Source organism: Pseudophryne corroboree, chromosome 1 (assembly GCF_028390025.1).
Source record: "Pseudophryne corroboree isolate aPseCor3 chromosome 1, aPseCor3.hap2, whole genome shotgun sequence".
In the NCBI taxonomy this organism is placed as follows: domain Eukaryota; kingdom Metazoa; phylum Chordata; class Amphibia; order Anura; family Myobatrachidae; genus Pseudophryne; species Pseudophryne corroboree.
The window spans coordinates 873,697,356-873,714,738 of NC_086444.1; the positions used below are offsets into that span (position 1 = coordinate 873,697,356).

Here is a 17,383-nt window from a genome sequence, read left to right on the forward strand (position 1 = left end):
TATGTTTTTATTGGTTTACACACCACAGCTGATCCTGTCTGATTAGCAGTGACTTACCCATACATCCTTCCCCATCTGGTCGTCTCTGCATGCCTGGTGGGCAGATACACATGAATGTACCAATGAGATTCTTGCACATCATACCGCGGGATTCACAGTCATGCAGACCTTCTGCACACTCATCCAGATCTGTAAAACACAAGTGCACAGATGCTATAACAACGATGTCTGACAAACCACTTTCGGAATCCCAATTTAGGACTAGACTTACATGATCTGTGCTTGTATGACAATGGGTGAGAGTAAAAGACATATAAACAAATATTAAGATATTTAAATTAAATATTGTAAGCTTGATTCTGTCAGGACTATTAAAGGCACACATTCATACACAATGATGGCATGGATATTTGCTCAGGAAAGTCCGGTACCTTTGCACATCCTGCGGTCCTCTCTCAAGGTGTATCCAGATGGACAAGTGCATTCATATGATCCGTAAGTGTTTATGCAGCGGAAAGCACACAGAAGAGGGTTTGTACACTCATTGATATCTGCAAAATGGGAATAAGTATGACATGTAAAGTACCTTTCATCTGCTGCTACCAATCTATCACAAGATTATTTACTCTCACACATATTGTTGTACTTGGTAACTGTTGCCAACACTGAAACACAACATAACTGAACCTGATTCCATATAACTTGTTTGTTGAATTATATGTCATATCTGGAATTCTGGATGAGAAACTAGTGTGTGCTATTATGTCTCTGTTAGGTATAGCTAAGGAGGACGCTATACTATAGATGATTTCCTCCATCCCAATTACTCAGTCCTGTAGTGAAGGAAGACAGCTGCCTTGGTTACAGTTCTGTACCTTAACTGCTAACCTTATTTCTCATCTCAGGAAACAGTATAAGTAAAACAGAAAACTGTGTATATATGCATTTGCTAATGTCCAATGTCTTTGAAATATTAAATTCTTGGAGCTGTTACCTTCACAAGTCATCATTGGTCCTGGTTCAAAACCGTCATCACAGGCACATTCAAAACCTCCAACCACATTAGTGCACGTTCCATTGCCACATGGGTTTCCGATGGAGCACTCATCCGTATCTGCAGGGTACATTAGTATGTTCTCTTAGATATGCATATTGGAGGTAATTCATATTGTAGCTAAAATCACTAATAAAAAAAGGACTCCATATAGCCCCAATGGGGTTTCTATAGCATCAAATAAGAGTCTGTGTAAAATATTCAAATAAAAACACCCTTAATTGCTACATCACGCCTTTCTTTTACGTGCATGCCCCCCAGTTTTGTCTGATATCATATAACTCACCAACACAGTTAACTCCTGTGAAGTCTAAATTATAGCCAAATGGACATTCACATCGGAAAGAGCCATCAGTATTAATGCAGATTCCATTGACACAAATTCCAGGATTCTCAGAACATTCATTGACATCTGCAATAAGGTAGAAAATGTTTTGTTTTAACAGCTGAATTCTATACGGTAATCATGAGTAAGCTATGAGTGTTGGCCTCACGCATTATCTTTCTGTGAACAGCAGTTATGGTAGTAAAAACTTTGCTCAGTACTGCTCACACCCCTAAGAAGAGCGACAAGAATGTCTGAGGAGTATAACCTAAACTCATGCAGAAATATAGCACATGACTGAATTTATCCTATTGAGATAAAGTCCTGTACACCATATATAGAAACATTTATCACTATATTTTACTTTAATTCATCTTTACTATTCTTTAGATGTAAAACAAATTATAATATTTTACCTAAATTTTTTATTAACTGTTAAACTATTAATTCTTTTTAATGTACTGTATATGAAATAAATACGATTTTTAACTGTAATTGCAGTAGTTTCTGTATAAAATTCAGTGAGGTGCGATGAGGTCAGTGGCTAGTGAGGCACTGGCTAGTATCAGTATTTCTCCGTGGTGTGTACTACAAAATGGGCTCTAGTTTTTACTTTCTTTTCCAGTATATGTATCCGTACCTTACCATCTCTACATTGCCACAAACCGCTTTACCCATATAACTCTGTCTGTCTGACAACCATAGTGCTTGTTTCAATATCACATTAGTCTTTTCTCCTTTCCTTTTTCCCTGCATCTCCTCGCCAAGCTCCAAGCACAGCATAATAGTACAAGCGTGAAGCCAGATAAGTGTGTGAACTCTATGTCGGACCGCATTGCACGTCCCGATACAGGAGTAGTCGCTACTGGTGCTCTCATTTTTCTGTGTTGGGGGTGGAAGGTTAGGTAGTGTAGTTATGGGGAAGGTCTGTTTGGGATGCAGGAATGCCATGGTTGGGGTTATGGTGTACAGGGTGGGTGGACATGTGGAGAGAATGTTTGTTTTTCAATGTTGCTGTCCATGCTTTAGAGATATTAGCTGATGTGTATTTTGTTGTCTTCTTTATATTGGTCTGTATATATTTGTTATATGACTGCTTAATGGAGGCAGGTTGGCATCAGAGTAGCCCAGTTTGGTGTTGAGTGCTGGGGTATTCCCTATTTAGGCTAGGTATATCTATTTTTTTATTCCGTTCTCCTGATTTTGTGTTGTGTTGTGTGGATCTGAATGGCACCTTCGGGTCTCATTATTATTATGACAAATGTGGTTTATATGCATATAGGCTTTATGTATAGTGATTTCTCCTACTTGCTCGCCCTTGACTGTTTCAAGAATAGTTTCCGCTTTCGTTTGTGTTTCTTGTTGATATGTTACCTGCTCGTCATGCTGAATATTGAACCACTTACTACGCTATGTTATTTACACTGTGTTTATGACTAGTTCCTTTCAAATGAGGTTTTCCTTTCTTTTATTCCCAAGTCTTTCAAAGTACCAGATCCTTACATTGACTCCTGTTGTTTACCCTGCCTTCTGTTTACTTTGATTGTTATGTTTTTGTGGGTGTAGCTTTCAAAATGTAGAAATAAACCCAATAAAAAAAAGAAGAAGAATATATTCGTTTGCTGTGGTCACTGACCTTCTCTGGTGTCTCCAATGTTAGGAATGGCTCCATGACCATATGGACAGAGCTCAGGAAAAGCCACTGAAAGAAGAGGGTCAAGGAGAGCAGTTATTAAACCGTTAAGTGATGCTACGAACATAATGGGGGGAATTCAAATGTTTGAAAAGTCAGTTGGGTGTCTGTTGTTTGCTGTCTATTAGATAGGAAAAAACAGACACCCACCTGACTTTTCAAACAATTGAATATCCCCCTAATAGTCATTTTAGCCCTAAAAACGAGCGTCTAGGAGATGTGGTCATAGATCACAGGGTGCGACCTCGCGACACACTCCCGTGTCTCTGTATGCTGGGTGGCTGAACAGAACACTGGGAGGAGGCACTTCTTGGTCAGCTCCAGTCTCTGTGTGGTCAGAGCGGCCTATCAGGCCATCAACCCATCTGGTATTTGCCAGAAGTGCCAGATCACCAGTCTGGCCCTGGTCAGAAATGCCCACTGGACGGCTGCCGTATAATAATCTTCCAGCAGCCTCCAGTCTCAAAGGGACCTCCCAGCCCCCCAGTACCCTTCACTAATGGTCTCTGCAGCTGCCAGGGAAATGTATATGCTGCAGCAGGCTGCCCACAGTGTATACCAAGCGCCTGCAGAGAGGAGCAGCCGATGAGGAATATATATACATAGCGACACCTCTACCCCCTTAGTGCGTCCCTATAATTGTTATACATATCTATTTCCGATACATCGGAAATATCTGTGCATGTCCGAAGAAAAAAAATATTTAATTTGCATTGGTTCATTCAATATATCATGCTCGGGACAGGTCTTTTCTGACCTTCTGCAGGCTACAACTGTGCATCCGTAGAACTAAATATATATATATTTTTTATAAATATCGATATGAATATTTTAGATAATTTGATGTATCACTGTGATTATGGCGGTGCCGTACTGATGAAGAAAATCGATACATAACCACTGATTGGGGATGGGCAATTTATGTAAGTCCTAAATAGTTCCAATGAGTTTAAAGTTCATGCATTTCAAATAAATTTGCTATTTTTATGGTACTGTATACTGTGTTTAAAAGAGATATACAACTTTTTTTAAATAAAATCATGTTGGATAAGATTTAAATAGATGTTCTTAACCTAGTTAAATCATAAACATAATCACGATTTATGAGTTGGGGTTTTTTGGAAAAAATATTAGCCAGTTAAGTGGTTATGAGTAGAATTTGATTGTAATTATGATTTGTACAATTTAATAGTTTTCTGTATTCTCCAAGTCTTACAGTTTCCTTCCTGTGGGCACAGCTCACACGGATCTCCCCAACCCTCGCCGGGCATCATGCTGCAGCAACATCTCGCTTTTGTAGTGTTGAAGGCTTTAGGAACGGAGCATTTTCCATTATCAAATCGAGTAAAGCAGAAGCTTTGACGAGTATCTGGTAAGAAATACAAATATAGAGACATATAACTGCTGGTTCTAGGCATTTGGCAAGATCACTAGAGGATCTTAGCCAGGAAGGCTTCCTTGGTGACGCATTCTTTTCATAATGTATAATGTATTAAAATTTTACTTTTATTACAACTAGTTAAAATAAGTGTTTAATTAGGCTTGACATAGATTAAGTGTTTGCCAGCTTGAATCTATATAAGAAGAAAATGCAATACAAATATTGGCTCAGATCAAATTACTGTTCTATATTTTCTTATTTACTATATAATAAATTAAAAGAACAGATTTACTACCTAATCCCTCGAGGATATTGATCTTAATTTTTACCATTATCACTGTTTAATTTTACCATTATCAAACCTTTGCAATATCATATTAATTGTTCAGGGTAGGTAATTAAACAGTGTATGCTCTGTTTAAGCAGTAGTGAAAATATATAGGTATTGTTATTAACAGGTTCAAGTCTAATAATTGAGATCTATTCATTTAAATTTCTATCTCTAATTGACCTGTTATATTTTGGCTCCCTGCCGAACACACACACACACACATATACACCGTAGATAGTGACTACCAGACACCCCTTCTCGACCTTCAATAAGTCATATGTATATACAGAAAAACTATCTGGTATTCCAACAGGTCAATCAAAGCATTCCTGGGATCATATATTAGGACGTTGTCCATTAGCCATCTGAGTCTGGAATGTGTTCTCTATTATAGAGCCAGCAAGTGGTATAATTAGTCAATTTGAAGGACAATGTTTGAAAAATGGATGTTTGTAAATATAATCATATCCCTTCCTGTAAATCACAAGATGGCCTACAGCTTCTACCGCAAAGAAGATGTGGATTCAACACCCACTTAAGGAGTTTCGTGATTGTGTCCGCTTGCTTTCAATAATAAAAATTATGACAATACTCATTGCTTGTCTAATTGGGATCTCAAGAAAGTTATTAAGTTCGTCCTCATTCCAGACATGACAATTCAACCAGATTATTTCCAATACAATGATCTTATAAAATATGATTTTTGCCGTCTCTGTGAAATTGCTACTGTGTCAGTCCACAGTCTAGACACAGCAACTGTTTCACAAAGAAACTTTGTTACCATTTGCCTCAGCTAAATGAATACACAGTATACTGTAACTTGGTTTCTATTGACCCCAGCTTGATTTGTAATTGTGTCTGTCTCCAGTCTATATATACTATATGGTGCATGTTACAAAATAATTCTTAACAGAAGTAAATAACATGGAATTCACTGTCACCCCCACTAATGATTAACACATAATTTATAACATCAATAATTCTCCAAAAATCCTGCTGTAACCCTCACCATTTGTGAAAGCTAGCGGGATGACAGTAATCCTATTTATACACATATGAGAAAATATATGTGTGCTTATATTTGATTTGATTTGATATCGTATCTCAAATTCTAATTCTAATTCTAATAATTCTAATTCTAATTCTAATAATATCAAGGATACCAAGTTAACCACTGTCACGGCTCCTGTAAAGTAGAATCACCCACTGTATCGAAATTAGTGCAGTAGGTCAATACATTTTAAGGTTAATTCTGACAGGGTATCTTCATTGTCAAACCTATGGGATATGCCCATACATACACAGGTGTGGATAATAATATATCTCTATAACATGAAAGGTGTCCCGGCATTAAAGAGCTGGATTCCCCTTCTACTTTTGCTCCCATGTGCCTGTCGGCAGTGAATGACAGCAATGAGAGTGGGGAGACCGCTCATTCCGGGATGGAAAAAGAGGGTAGTACGAGCCACTTCTGCTGTCCCTTACTGTACTAGTCCCCTTCCCTGTTGTGTATCCACATTGCAGGGAAGGCAGACCATGGTTCAGGGATGAGAGAGCCACCCTAGAGTACCTATGGTTAGGAGATCGGTATGAGTGAGGTGCTGCCTGGTTAAGAGAGAGCCATGCAGGGAGTCTTGCTGTTGGGTTTGTAGAGAGCCATACAGGGAGCCTCCTTCCTTAGCTAGACGCCGGGTAGCGACTGCATCCCGCAATCCCATAAATTACGTCCGCCCACCGATGACGTTCGTTTCACAAGTGCTTGATCACATCGGAGCCTTTTTGGGTCAAGTACCTCCGACACAACTACAGATAACTGCTGGCTCTTCATGAAATCATGCTGTTGTATGAACGCTTGGCCTTTGTAAGAAGATTAATATTTGCCAAGTTCCCTGCATCTGTAACTGGCTGGCATTGACTAAAAGCAACCTATCAATAGTACTACTCAATTGCTATATTCTATATACAATGCTATGAGACAGTGGAAACATTGGATTATTAAAGATGTCCATCACATGAATAATGCATCCTACAGATGTACTTTGTTTACTACTGGAACCATTAGCATTTTCTCACTAACATACACAGCAGCACCATGGGACACCCCTAGATCTTCTCAGATACCAATATAGTTACGTGAGACTACGGGGGTAGTCCAATTGCAGGCGATGTTCTCGCCCCTGCGAGTTAGTGCACCAACTGCCGCAGTACCTCTGACTTGCAAAATTTTGTTTGCACCCCCAAAGGGCTGCGTACAAAACTGTGCGAATTCAGGGTGAGAGCGGGCCACAAGGTTTGCGAGATGAAGTTCTCTTGCCAATGTTTCTACGCTGTTACAAAGGCAAATAGTCCCCTTCGCCTGCAATTGGACTGACCCATATGTATGAGTGAGAACATCTGTGGGTGTACAGATAATTTAAAGTCACTGCCTGTCTCATGCATAGCAAGAAACACACCCAAGCCCCACATTTAGGAAGTGACCCTGTAAAACGGTTTTGTGGGATTGTGGCTCCAGTAGGAAACACACAAGGTGGAAAGAGTAGTAACATCACCAATGCAGCCTGCTACCACTCAGTGACCACCAATAGATTTAAACTTTCCCATTTCTTGCCCCTAAAGTAACATTAGTTCAGTTTCATGCAAGTGAGGGGACATGGGACTCCCTTTAGTACATGGGTTACTATTGTATGATAATGCTTTTTCCATAGGCAGAAATGGGTTTCCCATACCCATGTACAGAGAAGGTGGAAAAAGGCTCCCCATAAAAGTATAGACCATAGTCAGCACTCACCAAAGCAACGGCGACCATTATCCGACAGGACAAAGCCGGGTGGGCACACGCACTGGAAGCTGCCGGGGGTGTTAGTGCAGGTTCCAAATAGGCAAATGTTCGGTTCATCATCACATTCATTAATATCTGCAAAAACAAAGACACTTCATAAGGCAAGAATACCAACTTTGTACAGCTCATTGTCTACTGTATATAGAAATACCAAATCCATATATGTGTTTCAAAGCAGCAGGAGGGTAAAAGATTAACAACCGGGAAGATGTAATATGAGGGAAGAGTCTGGTAACATTCCAACTTTCTAGTAAATTAAGGAAAAAAATGCAATTTGCAGCTGACCACTCTGTACATTTTGTTAATCCTGTAGGTAGCAGCATGCACACTGTCTATATGTAGAGGACTTTCCCTGTATAACCACAGCAAAATAAAATGTTAACTTTGGAAAAAAGAAATGAAACATACCCATCATATATACTATATGCTCAGCATTCCCTAACTATGTACTCTAGCAGGAATTGCTGCAGTGCTCACCTATGCAGTTGTCATTCTGCACTGCATAACCTGGGGGACAGATGCAGCGGAAGGATCCTTCCAGGTTATGGCATGTTCCAGGAGAGCAGGTCCCGGGCAGGCTAATGCACTCATTAATATCTGGAGAACAATAAAAAACAAGCCTCATCGTTAGTAATAGAGTCCACAACACTCTCCAATTAATGTAACGTTCATACAAATGCTGCTTAGTGATATCATATAAAGAAATACCTTGAAAATGAAATCTTTTACAATTCTTCTGCTGGACGGTGTACAAGATACTGCTCTTTATATCAAGTCATATTTTAGCTTATTATACTACAAGGTTTTCATGCTTTGACTTAATGACAAACTTTGCCTGTACTGTAAATTCTTCTACAGTATCTTTTGATACTCATAATGTACCTCAATCTCAATCACGCTCCTTTGCTAAGCTCTGTGTCCTACACCATACAGATAAATCCATTATTATGCGTGTTTGGTTAAGGAAGATGTCTAAAGCATAGGTTCCCAAACGCGGACCTCAAGGCACCCCAACAGTTTAGGATTTAGGTATATCCATGGCTTAGCACAGATGGTTAAATCAATTTGACTTAGGTGCAAATTGAGTCACCTGTGGCCAAGCATGGATACATTTCAAACCTGGACCGTTGGGGTGCCTTGAGGACCGCGTTTGGGAACCTCTGGTTTAAAGTGATCACATTGTTTCTCATGTGACACTGTCTACTTTGCAACTTAAACCTGTAACTTAATTACCCATTAGTTACTGTACAGTAGATACGCTATCAAGCAGGGTGTATATAACAAATATATCTTGTAGCAGATTTTCATTAGGCAAGCCACTGGGCATACATAGACATTTGTCCACTGGTGGGAGGCAAAGGTGACAACTGACGGATGTATGCCTGGCCCCCTACTTTGGGAATCTGCCGAAATCTCAGTGCCAGAGTTAAACAACAGTTATACTGTATATAGTGATTATATTTGCAAAATAGCTTTCACATTCTTAAAACAGTTATGTGCATGTCACAAACAATAAATCTAAATAACACATTTTAGGTGGAAAATACCATCGGAGTGTCCATATTGCAACTGTTCCCTCAAATACTCCTAAATTACTCATTCTCTGCAATCTACTGTAGGTACGTGTTAGTGAATTGTTCTATTTCATGGTAAATGAAAGAATTCTTCTGAATTTTAATTGTTATTGTACCTAACTGAACTTTAAAAACATTGATGGCGGCTCCATTATACACTGCTCACAGAAGCAATATGTCCTGTGCTTACAATGGGACTATATAACTTGTTTGCAAAACAAATAAATAAAATGTTTCATGCAATAAAGCCGATAAGAACTTCAGTACATGCACTTACCCACACAATTCTTTCCATCAGGAGTGATCTCATAGCCTTCATGGCAAAGACATTGGAAGGAGCCCACATTGTTGATGCACTGGCCATTTCTGCACACTTGCCCAACCAGGGAAGAGCACTCATCTATGTCTGTGTGGTAGGAGGACAGTAACAGTGGAGGTTTAAAACGAATGTGCACACAATTACTAATGGTCTCTGCTGCCATCTTCTGGTGAAGTGTGTTACTAATATTACTAATTCTATTACTAACTTAAATACAGTCATTCATTAAACCAAGTAGATAAGTTCTTTTGATTCTAAATGCAACATTCATACAGTATCTTTACTGAAATCCTGGCATGTCATAAAACAGAATTGCAGCACAAATATTTGTACACTTCTAATTATATGAAGTAACAGGTTCTGAGTCCATTATTCTGCCTCACCATTAATACTACGGTGAGTACAAATCATATGGAATATATTTATATTAATAGGCAGCATTAATTGTTATATTACATATTGTGCCACCGTTGTCTTACCCATGCAATCATTGTTGTGGGTGAGTTCGAAGCCAGGGAAGCAGAGACAGTTATATGATCCAACAGTGTTCTTGCAGGTACCATTGCCACAAGGCTGACGATCGCACTCATCGATATCTAACAGACAGCAGTAACACGCAGTTAGTATGAGCGATATCTAGGCAGTGCATCATTTCCTATAGGCAGAGAAGGGCAGTCACTTACCCATGCACATGGTTTGGTCTCCACTTGCTTTGAACCCATTGTGGCAGATGCAGATGTAGCTTCCGGTTGTGTCCATACATGTTCCATGGCTGCAGACATTGGGGATCTCATTGCATTCATTACGGCCTACAGACATCACCACAAGAAGGATAAATGTACATCCAACACTGGACAGGTCCAGCTGATATGGTATCATCAAACATTAATAACAAAGGTATTCATAGATGTGTACTTACCAACACAGGCACCGCTTGGAGACAGCTTGTATCCACTGGAGCATTCGCAGCGATATGAGCCCGGGATATTAATACAGTCAGCATTAATCTGGCACAGGTTCTCTCCGCTGCTGCACTCATCAATGTCTGCCAACATAATAACACACAGAAATGAAGAGATCTCAGCAGAATTTGTGTGTTAATGTATGTCAGTGCAAATTTGTTCATCTTTAAGGATATATATATATATATATATATACATATATATATATATACATATATATATACACAGTATATATGTTTTATTTTTATTAACAATCATTTTTGACTCATGCAGCTTAAGGTGGGTACACACTTACCGATAAAGTAAACAACGTCGCTCATTTTGCCCTTCCTAAGTGACGCAGTTTACGATATCGACTAGTATGTAGGCTGCTGAATGACGAGCAATGTGCTGCCCGTGGGTCGTTAACGACCCTCGCTGTCGGCCGCGCATGCAGCTCAGTTTGGACTGTTATCCAAAGACTGCATGCACGGCCTGACTCTGGCGTGATGTCACTGAGCGATATCGTTTGTATATCGCTCAGTGTATACACACTGCCGATGACCGCCTCGGCATGGAAGGGAACACACTAGGCGACGTCGCTCATAGAGCACATCGCATAGTGTGACAGTGTACCCACCTTTTGACAGAGATATTACACAACAATACAACAGTAGTGGATTATACATGGAAGCATATGTAAAGAGAACAAATTCCAATTAGATAAATAAAAAACTCCTAACAGTCAAACAGGAGTATGGGTTTTCCTTTAAAAGAAGAATAATGTTCTCTGGTGTTTACTATGTATTTTTGCTAATAAAAACAGTAGTGAGCTAGCAAACCTTCACAGATGAGGAGAATGTTGTTGTAGCTGAATCCCATTGGACATTCACAACGGAAGCTTCCAATCTGGTTGATGCAGACTCCATTGGTGCAAATGGCTGGGATTTCACTGCATTCATCAATATCTGTGCAATCAAGACAAATCTGTAGATCAGTTGCTACTCTACCACCAAAAGACATAAATATAATTTCAGAAAATACAGTTTTCTTACCCATAGGCTTGCCAGTTCGGATGTCAATAATAAAACCAGGTGCTTGATTTCCACAGAGAATTTGGTATTCAGCTAGATGGAAATAAAAAGGTATTCACACTATAAATGTTACAGTACACAACACTAAAAAGCTCTTCAGACTATCACTCACACTATAAATGTTACAGTACACAACACTAACAAGCTCTTCAGACTATCACTCACACTGTAAATGTTACAGTACACAACACTAACAAGCTCTTCAGACTATTACTCACACTATTAATGTTACAGTACACAACACTAACAAACTCTTCAGACTATCACTCACACTATTAATGTTACAGTACACAACACTAACAAACTCTTCAGACTATCACTCACACTGTAAATGTTACACTACACAACACTAACAAGCTCTTCAGACTATCACTCACACTGTAAATGTTACACTACACAACACTAACAAGCTCTTCAGACTATCACTCATACTATAAATGTTACACTACACAACACTAACAAGCTCTTCAGACTATCACTCACACTATAAATGTTACACTACACAACACTAACAAGCTCTTCAGACTATCACTCATACTATAAATGTTACAGTACACAACACTAACAAGCTCTTCAGACTATCACTCACACTATAAATGTTACAGTACACAACACTAACAAGCTCTTCAGACTATCACTCACACTGTAAATGTTACAGTACACAACACTAACAAGCTCTTCAGACTATCACTCACACTATAAATGTTACAGTACACAACACTAACAAGCTCTTCAGACTATCACTCACAGTGCAAATGTTACAGTACACAACACTACCAAGCTCTTCAGACTATCACTCACACTATAAATGTTACAGTATACAACACTAACAAGCTCCTCAGACTATCACTCATACTATAAATGTTACAGTACACAACACTAACAAGCTCTTCAGACTATCACACACTATAAATGTTACAGTACACAACACTAACAAGCTCTTCAGACTATCACACACTATAAATGTTACAGTACACAACACTAACAATCTCTTCAGACTATCACTCACACTATAAATGTTACAGTACACAACACTAACAAGCTCCGCAGACTATCACTGTGAGACATGTGAATGGATTACCCTTAGCCAATGGCAAGGCCTGTAGAAAATGTCAGCAATTAATCAAGTAGGTAATCATTACATAGAATATTGCATAAAAGCATAATTCTAAATACAGTAACAAACAGATTGTCTATATTTGTAGGACATACCAGTTAAGGTTTAGAATGATGGTGTGTTGGATATAATAGTAAAGTGAGAAATATATAAACAAATAGTTGCCTTGACTGATGCTTGTAATGCTTTGTGCCTGGAGGCATGGTGGTTATTGGAAATTGGGAACACTCTCACCCTGCCATACATGATGATAAACCATCTTCAGCAGAAACTAATATATACTGGGGCTAGCTCCTACCAGCTAGACAGGGGCCAGCTAAAAGGACACCCAGGCAAATCACTCAGTGCTGCATAACTAGGAGACATAAGGGTCTATTCATGTAAAACACTAAAAATGAATTGCTACTTATCACTATACATCGCATCGGTTCGATGCAATATATAGCTGTAATAAGTAGAAATTCATGTATACTCACCTCTCCGGCGATGCGTTCCGGTTCAGCGGTGATGTCTTCTCCAGGCAGTCCCATCTTCGGTGCGCGGAGTCAGTCGGTGGGTCTGTCCGCGTATGCGCTACCAACTGACCTCCCAAGAGGGGTTGCTTGGAGGATTGGGGCGGAGCCAGCATGGGTGCCGGAAAGAGAGCTGGGAAGCATAGAGCTTTTCTGCCATCTGCGCACTGATGTTCAGGTTCAACTTGAACTCCATGGAGAAGTGGAAAGCTGGGCTTTCCTTTCCTTCATGAATCGCACTCATTATAGTGATGTGATTCAGCCATGGAGCGGGGATGCCACTGGAGAAGTCAGGGTCTGTCAGACTGACAGTCATCCCGATGCCGGGATCCGACTGCCAGGCTACTAGTGACGAGAACAGCTTGTCCGTTCGTGGGCTCGCTGCGCACACCATGCTTTGGGCCTGTTGGCGGGTGGTGGCGTACCACCACCCAAGTGGGGATTCAAGCTGGCGGTCAGGATTCTGTCCACCGGTATTTCACCAGGTGTCAGGATTCAGGCGTTGGTACCCTGATAGCCGATTCTCCAACAGGCGGTAAATTGACTGCCTCCCTTATTATCTGACTCTGCCGATATCCGGGACATATACGGGAATAAGTGTCACCGTGTATGTCATGTGACATCGGCTCTCTGTCCCGGGGAAGGAGACATCCCCTTCCGTGCCCATGTGAAGGAACAGGGAAATGTCTGTGGGTCGGCCACAGTAGGGCATACACTGCCCAATGCAGCAGACCACACACTTGAAAATATTGATCCAGCATGCCCGACCGATTGATATTTTCGGATCTGTCAGCCACATACAAGCTGCAATTATCTGGACGCTGATATCGGGTGGATCAGCCAGATAATTGTAACATGTATGCCCAACGTTACCAATGTATCTGTAGATATATCGCCCATTGGCTGTGCTGCATAGCCCATACGATATGTCTGTGAACAACATCGTTCACTGACATATTACTAGAATACACCCACCAACAAGCCCGGCCAACCATTGAATGGCCAATATATCGCCCAGTGTGTACCCAGTTTAAAGATCTATTGCTCTGTAATAGTGGTCTAGGTGACTAAACAAGACATTTTGATATTTAGAACGATATCCACATTCATTTAAGAGTAACTCCGGTCATATGATATGGTATAATTGTAAACATGCAGAAGGTCCACTTTCATTACTTCAGCACCATGATGTCATAATGTACAGAATGTCATCAGATGTTATGTTGACATTGACAATAACTAGACTGACATGTTGACATTTCAAAATGTCGAAAAAATATGAATGTCGACACTGATATGTTGGCCTAAAAGCCAAAATGCAACCTAACCCTAGCCACAGTCTACCCTAATTGTAGCCTTACCCAAACTGCATGTTTCAACATTGTGACTGTCGATATTTTGGAAATGTCAACATCATGTTAGTGTTGATATTGTGGATGTCAACATGTCATCAATTAATGTTATAGTTACATGAAAATGTCTACATTATGGTGTCGACATTTTGACTGGAACCCATAACAACGTCTACGTATCTGGATTTTAAGTGAAATAAAAACAGAGCCATGCTGGCAATCTAATTTTTTCTATAGCACCATATATCGGAATGGTACCTCCTCATTGAGTGGATTCTATGCACTGGTAGGGAATATAGATTGTAAGCTCCACTGGGGCAGGGACTGATGTGAATGGCAAAATATTCTCTGTAAAGTGCTATGGAATATGTGTGCACTATATAAATAACTGGTAATAAATAAAATAATAGTCAGATAAATGAATGAAATACAGTGTTTATTACTTTATTTTTTAATGTTTTTCTGTCAATACTGCTTTTTTGCCTCTGAATGTGAAATACATGTCTTTTTAACACTAACCCAGCCAGTTCAGTATTGTATTACCTCATACATTGCAGCACAAGATGGCTACACTGCACCCTATAAAAGGGAGCACTTGGGAATATACATTTTTATGGAATACTTACGGCTAGCCGTCACGGGACATGGCTCACACGGCTTGTTCCAAGCTTTGCCAATGTTGTAAGAGCAGCAACACATTTTCTTTGTCATGTTGATTGATAGTTCATTCTCACATGTGTCATTGTAGTTGCGATAACACACGCTCTTCCTCATGTCTGCAGAGAAACGGAAGGTGACAAATCAGAGCTTGGAAAGATCTCAGCTTCCAAAGACGGCTTTCTTGTTGGCTATTTACTATGCTCCAACTTATACAGACCTTGAAAAAGGCCAGCGTAATAATAGCCACAACCATACAAGTCCTTTCTATGTTATTTATGGCATATATGTGCGAGGTATATATATATATGTTTTGCACAGAGCAGATTATATTGTATTGCTGATGTGTTTCTGTGTCCACATTATTAATGTCAACTTAATGGGCCTGATTCAGATCCCGTTGTATCTGCAGCACATAGCGCAAAGATGTTCGTTACCATATGTGCCATACCCGTACCACGCATGTTCAGTATGGGTCCTGTGTCGTTGCATGCACTATGGCTGCAGACTGTCAGTGATTGCCATTTGGGGGTGGGGAGGGCTGGTGACCGCAACCGTTAGCAGCAGCGATGCCTCCTCCAGCCACACCTGAATCAGGCCCAATGACTGCGTTCCTTGCTCATGGTATTGTACTGCTGATTGTATGGTAGTGCTGATGTGCTTTATTTGTGTCTGTATGCTCTTACTATACTGCATTTGTGAACACCCCTGACTTCCTCAAATAACAAGGGGCTGCAAATTTTAGAACTGCGCCGTGCAAAATTCCAGCTCTAGTTGTGCACGTGCCATATACAGCAAACATAACGCAACACAAATGCACTTACGTCAACCTCTAAATCACCCACATAAACTGTCACATAACTTAAGTATAGTAGACTAGGTAACAAATAAAGGGCCTGATTTAGAGGTGGACATAGGTGCAGCGGTATCTTTTTTCACAGGAGGTTGTCGTCTGAGACTTCATGCAAATGGTGCTACAAATCTCTTCCCTGGTGTACATCTGTGTGTATGAATCTGCAGGAGTGAGACGCCACTTTGAGCATCTACAGAAGTTGTAATACCACGTGGTGCGTCATTAGACACCATCATTCCTTGCACCATCAAAACTTACACTAGCCCTGTGGCATGTGCAGATTTACCATCTGAGCATGGCCTCCTATGTGAGCCATGAAGCATCTGAGTACCCAAACACAGCTATATGCCCAAGACCCTACAATCAGATGGACCATCTCTGTGCATCTGTTTAGCTCCCAGTCACTGCCCAGGAACGCTCAGCTTTTATTCAAGACACCTCTAATACCGAGCAGCTCAATCACTACTGCAGCTCTGAGTGTACACACTGTGTAATGCATGCGTCGCACCAGCTTTTAGGGACTGTCATGCACACGCAGCAGCAAAACGTCTCTCAATTCCATGAGTATCATCAATCTGTGCGGCACTGACTCAGGCCCACAGATATAGGCAGCAGTCGGGATGGGGCAATGGCCCATACATACCCATGCAGTTGTTTCCTCCGTTGATTTGCATATACTCTGGTGGGCAAACACAGGTGTAGTTCCCTAATGTATTATAGCAAGTACCAGGACCACAGATGCCAATGTGAGCAGAACATTCATCAATATCTGGAAATAAACAGAGTAAGTGTTAATTGCATTCAGAGTTTCACAATGTGAAATCGCCAGGGCAAATGTAAAAACTGCAGTATATGTATAAATAATATTCTATATTTTACTTTTACTTCCCTGTACTTATGAGCTTCTTGCCCTAGGCTCTGCCATTCCTAAATACAGCACTAGACCCATCCTTAATGTGCAGAGATAAATCTCTGAAGATAGGAATACTGTAAATATCATTGCAATGGATTACTCTTATAACTTGTGCTGCTCTTCTGCTGCCTGATCGTGTATTAGACCTTGAAGCTAAGTTTGTCCCGCAGCTCCTTGGCCATAAATTGCCTGTCCATTGTACACTCCAAGCTTTCCTTTGTCTCTTCCCAGTACAGACTGCTCTATAATCTGTTCTCAGAAACATTTCGTGAATGCTTTTTTCAGTAGATTACATTAAGGCAAGTGCTCCCGTAGCAGTATCTTTTGCCGGAGGGCGAGTTCTGACGCTTATCACTCCAAACGTCATTGCAGTAGGCATAATAAGGTTTTCTGTATGATATAAATGCTAGAAACTCAAACGCTACTGT

At 40.3% G+C, this 17,383-nt stretch overlaps 1 protein-coding gene across 1 annotated transcript in view; it reads right to left on the reverse strand.

Moving 5' to 3' along the window:
- LOC134914642 (fibrillin-2-like) overlaps positions 1-17,383 on the reverse strand; it is a 253,243-nt gene that overhangs the window by 10,978 nt on the left and 224,882 nt on the right. Inside the window, exons 40-55 of the mRNA XM_063920063.1 lie at positions 16,686-16,811; positions 15,159-15,308; positions 11,513-11,584; positions 11,300-11,425; positions 10,436-10,561; positions 10,200-10,325; positions 9,996-10,112; positions 9,475-9,603; positions 8,101-8,220; positions 7,573-7,698; positions 4,289-4,441; positions 3,016-3,081; positions 1,341-1,466; positions 995-1,114; positions 432-551; positions 58-189 (exon numbers count right to left, since the gene is read on the reverse strand). Coding sequence (XP_063776133.1) covers positions 58-189; positions 432-551; positions 995-1,114; positions 1,341-1,466; positions 3,016-3,081; positions 4,289-4,441; positions 7,573-7,698; positions 8,101-8,220; positions 9,475-9,603; positions 9,996-10,112; positions 10,200-10,325; positions 10,436-10,561; positions 11,300-11,425; positions 11,513-11,584; positions 15,159-15,308; positions 16,686-16,811 — 1,935 coding nt within the window. The remainder of the gene's footprint in view (positions 1-57; positions 190-431; positions 552-994; positions 1,115-1,340; positions 1,467-3,015; positions 3,082-4,288; positions 4,442-7,572; positions 7,699-8,100; positions 8,221-9,474; positions 9,604-9,995; positions 10,113-10,199; positions 10,326-10,435; positions 10,562-11,299; positions 11,426-11,512; positions 11,585-15,158; positions 15,309-16,685; positions 16,812-17,383) is intronic.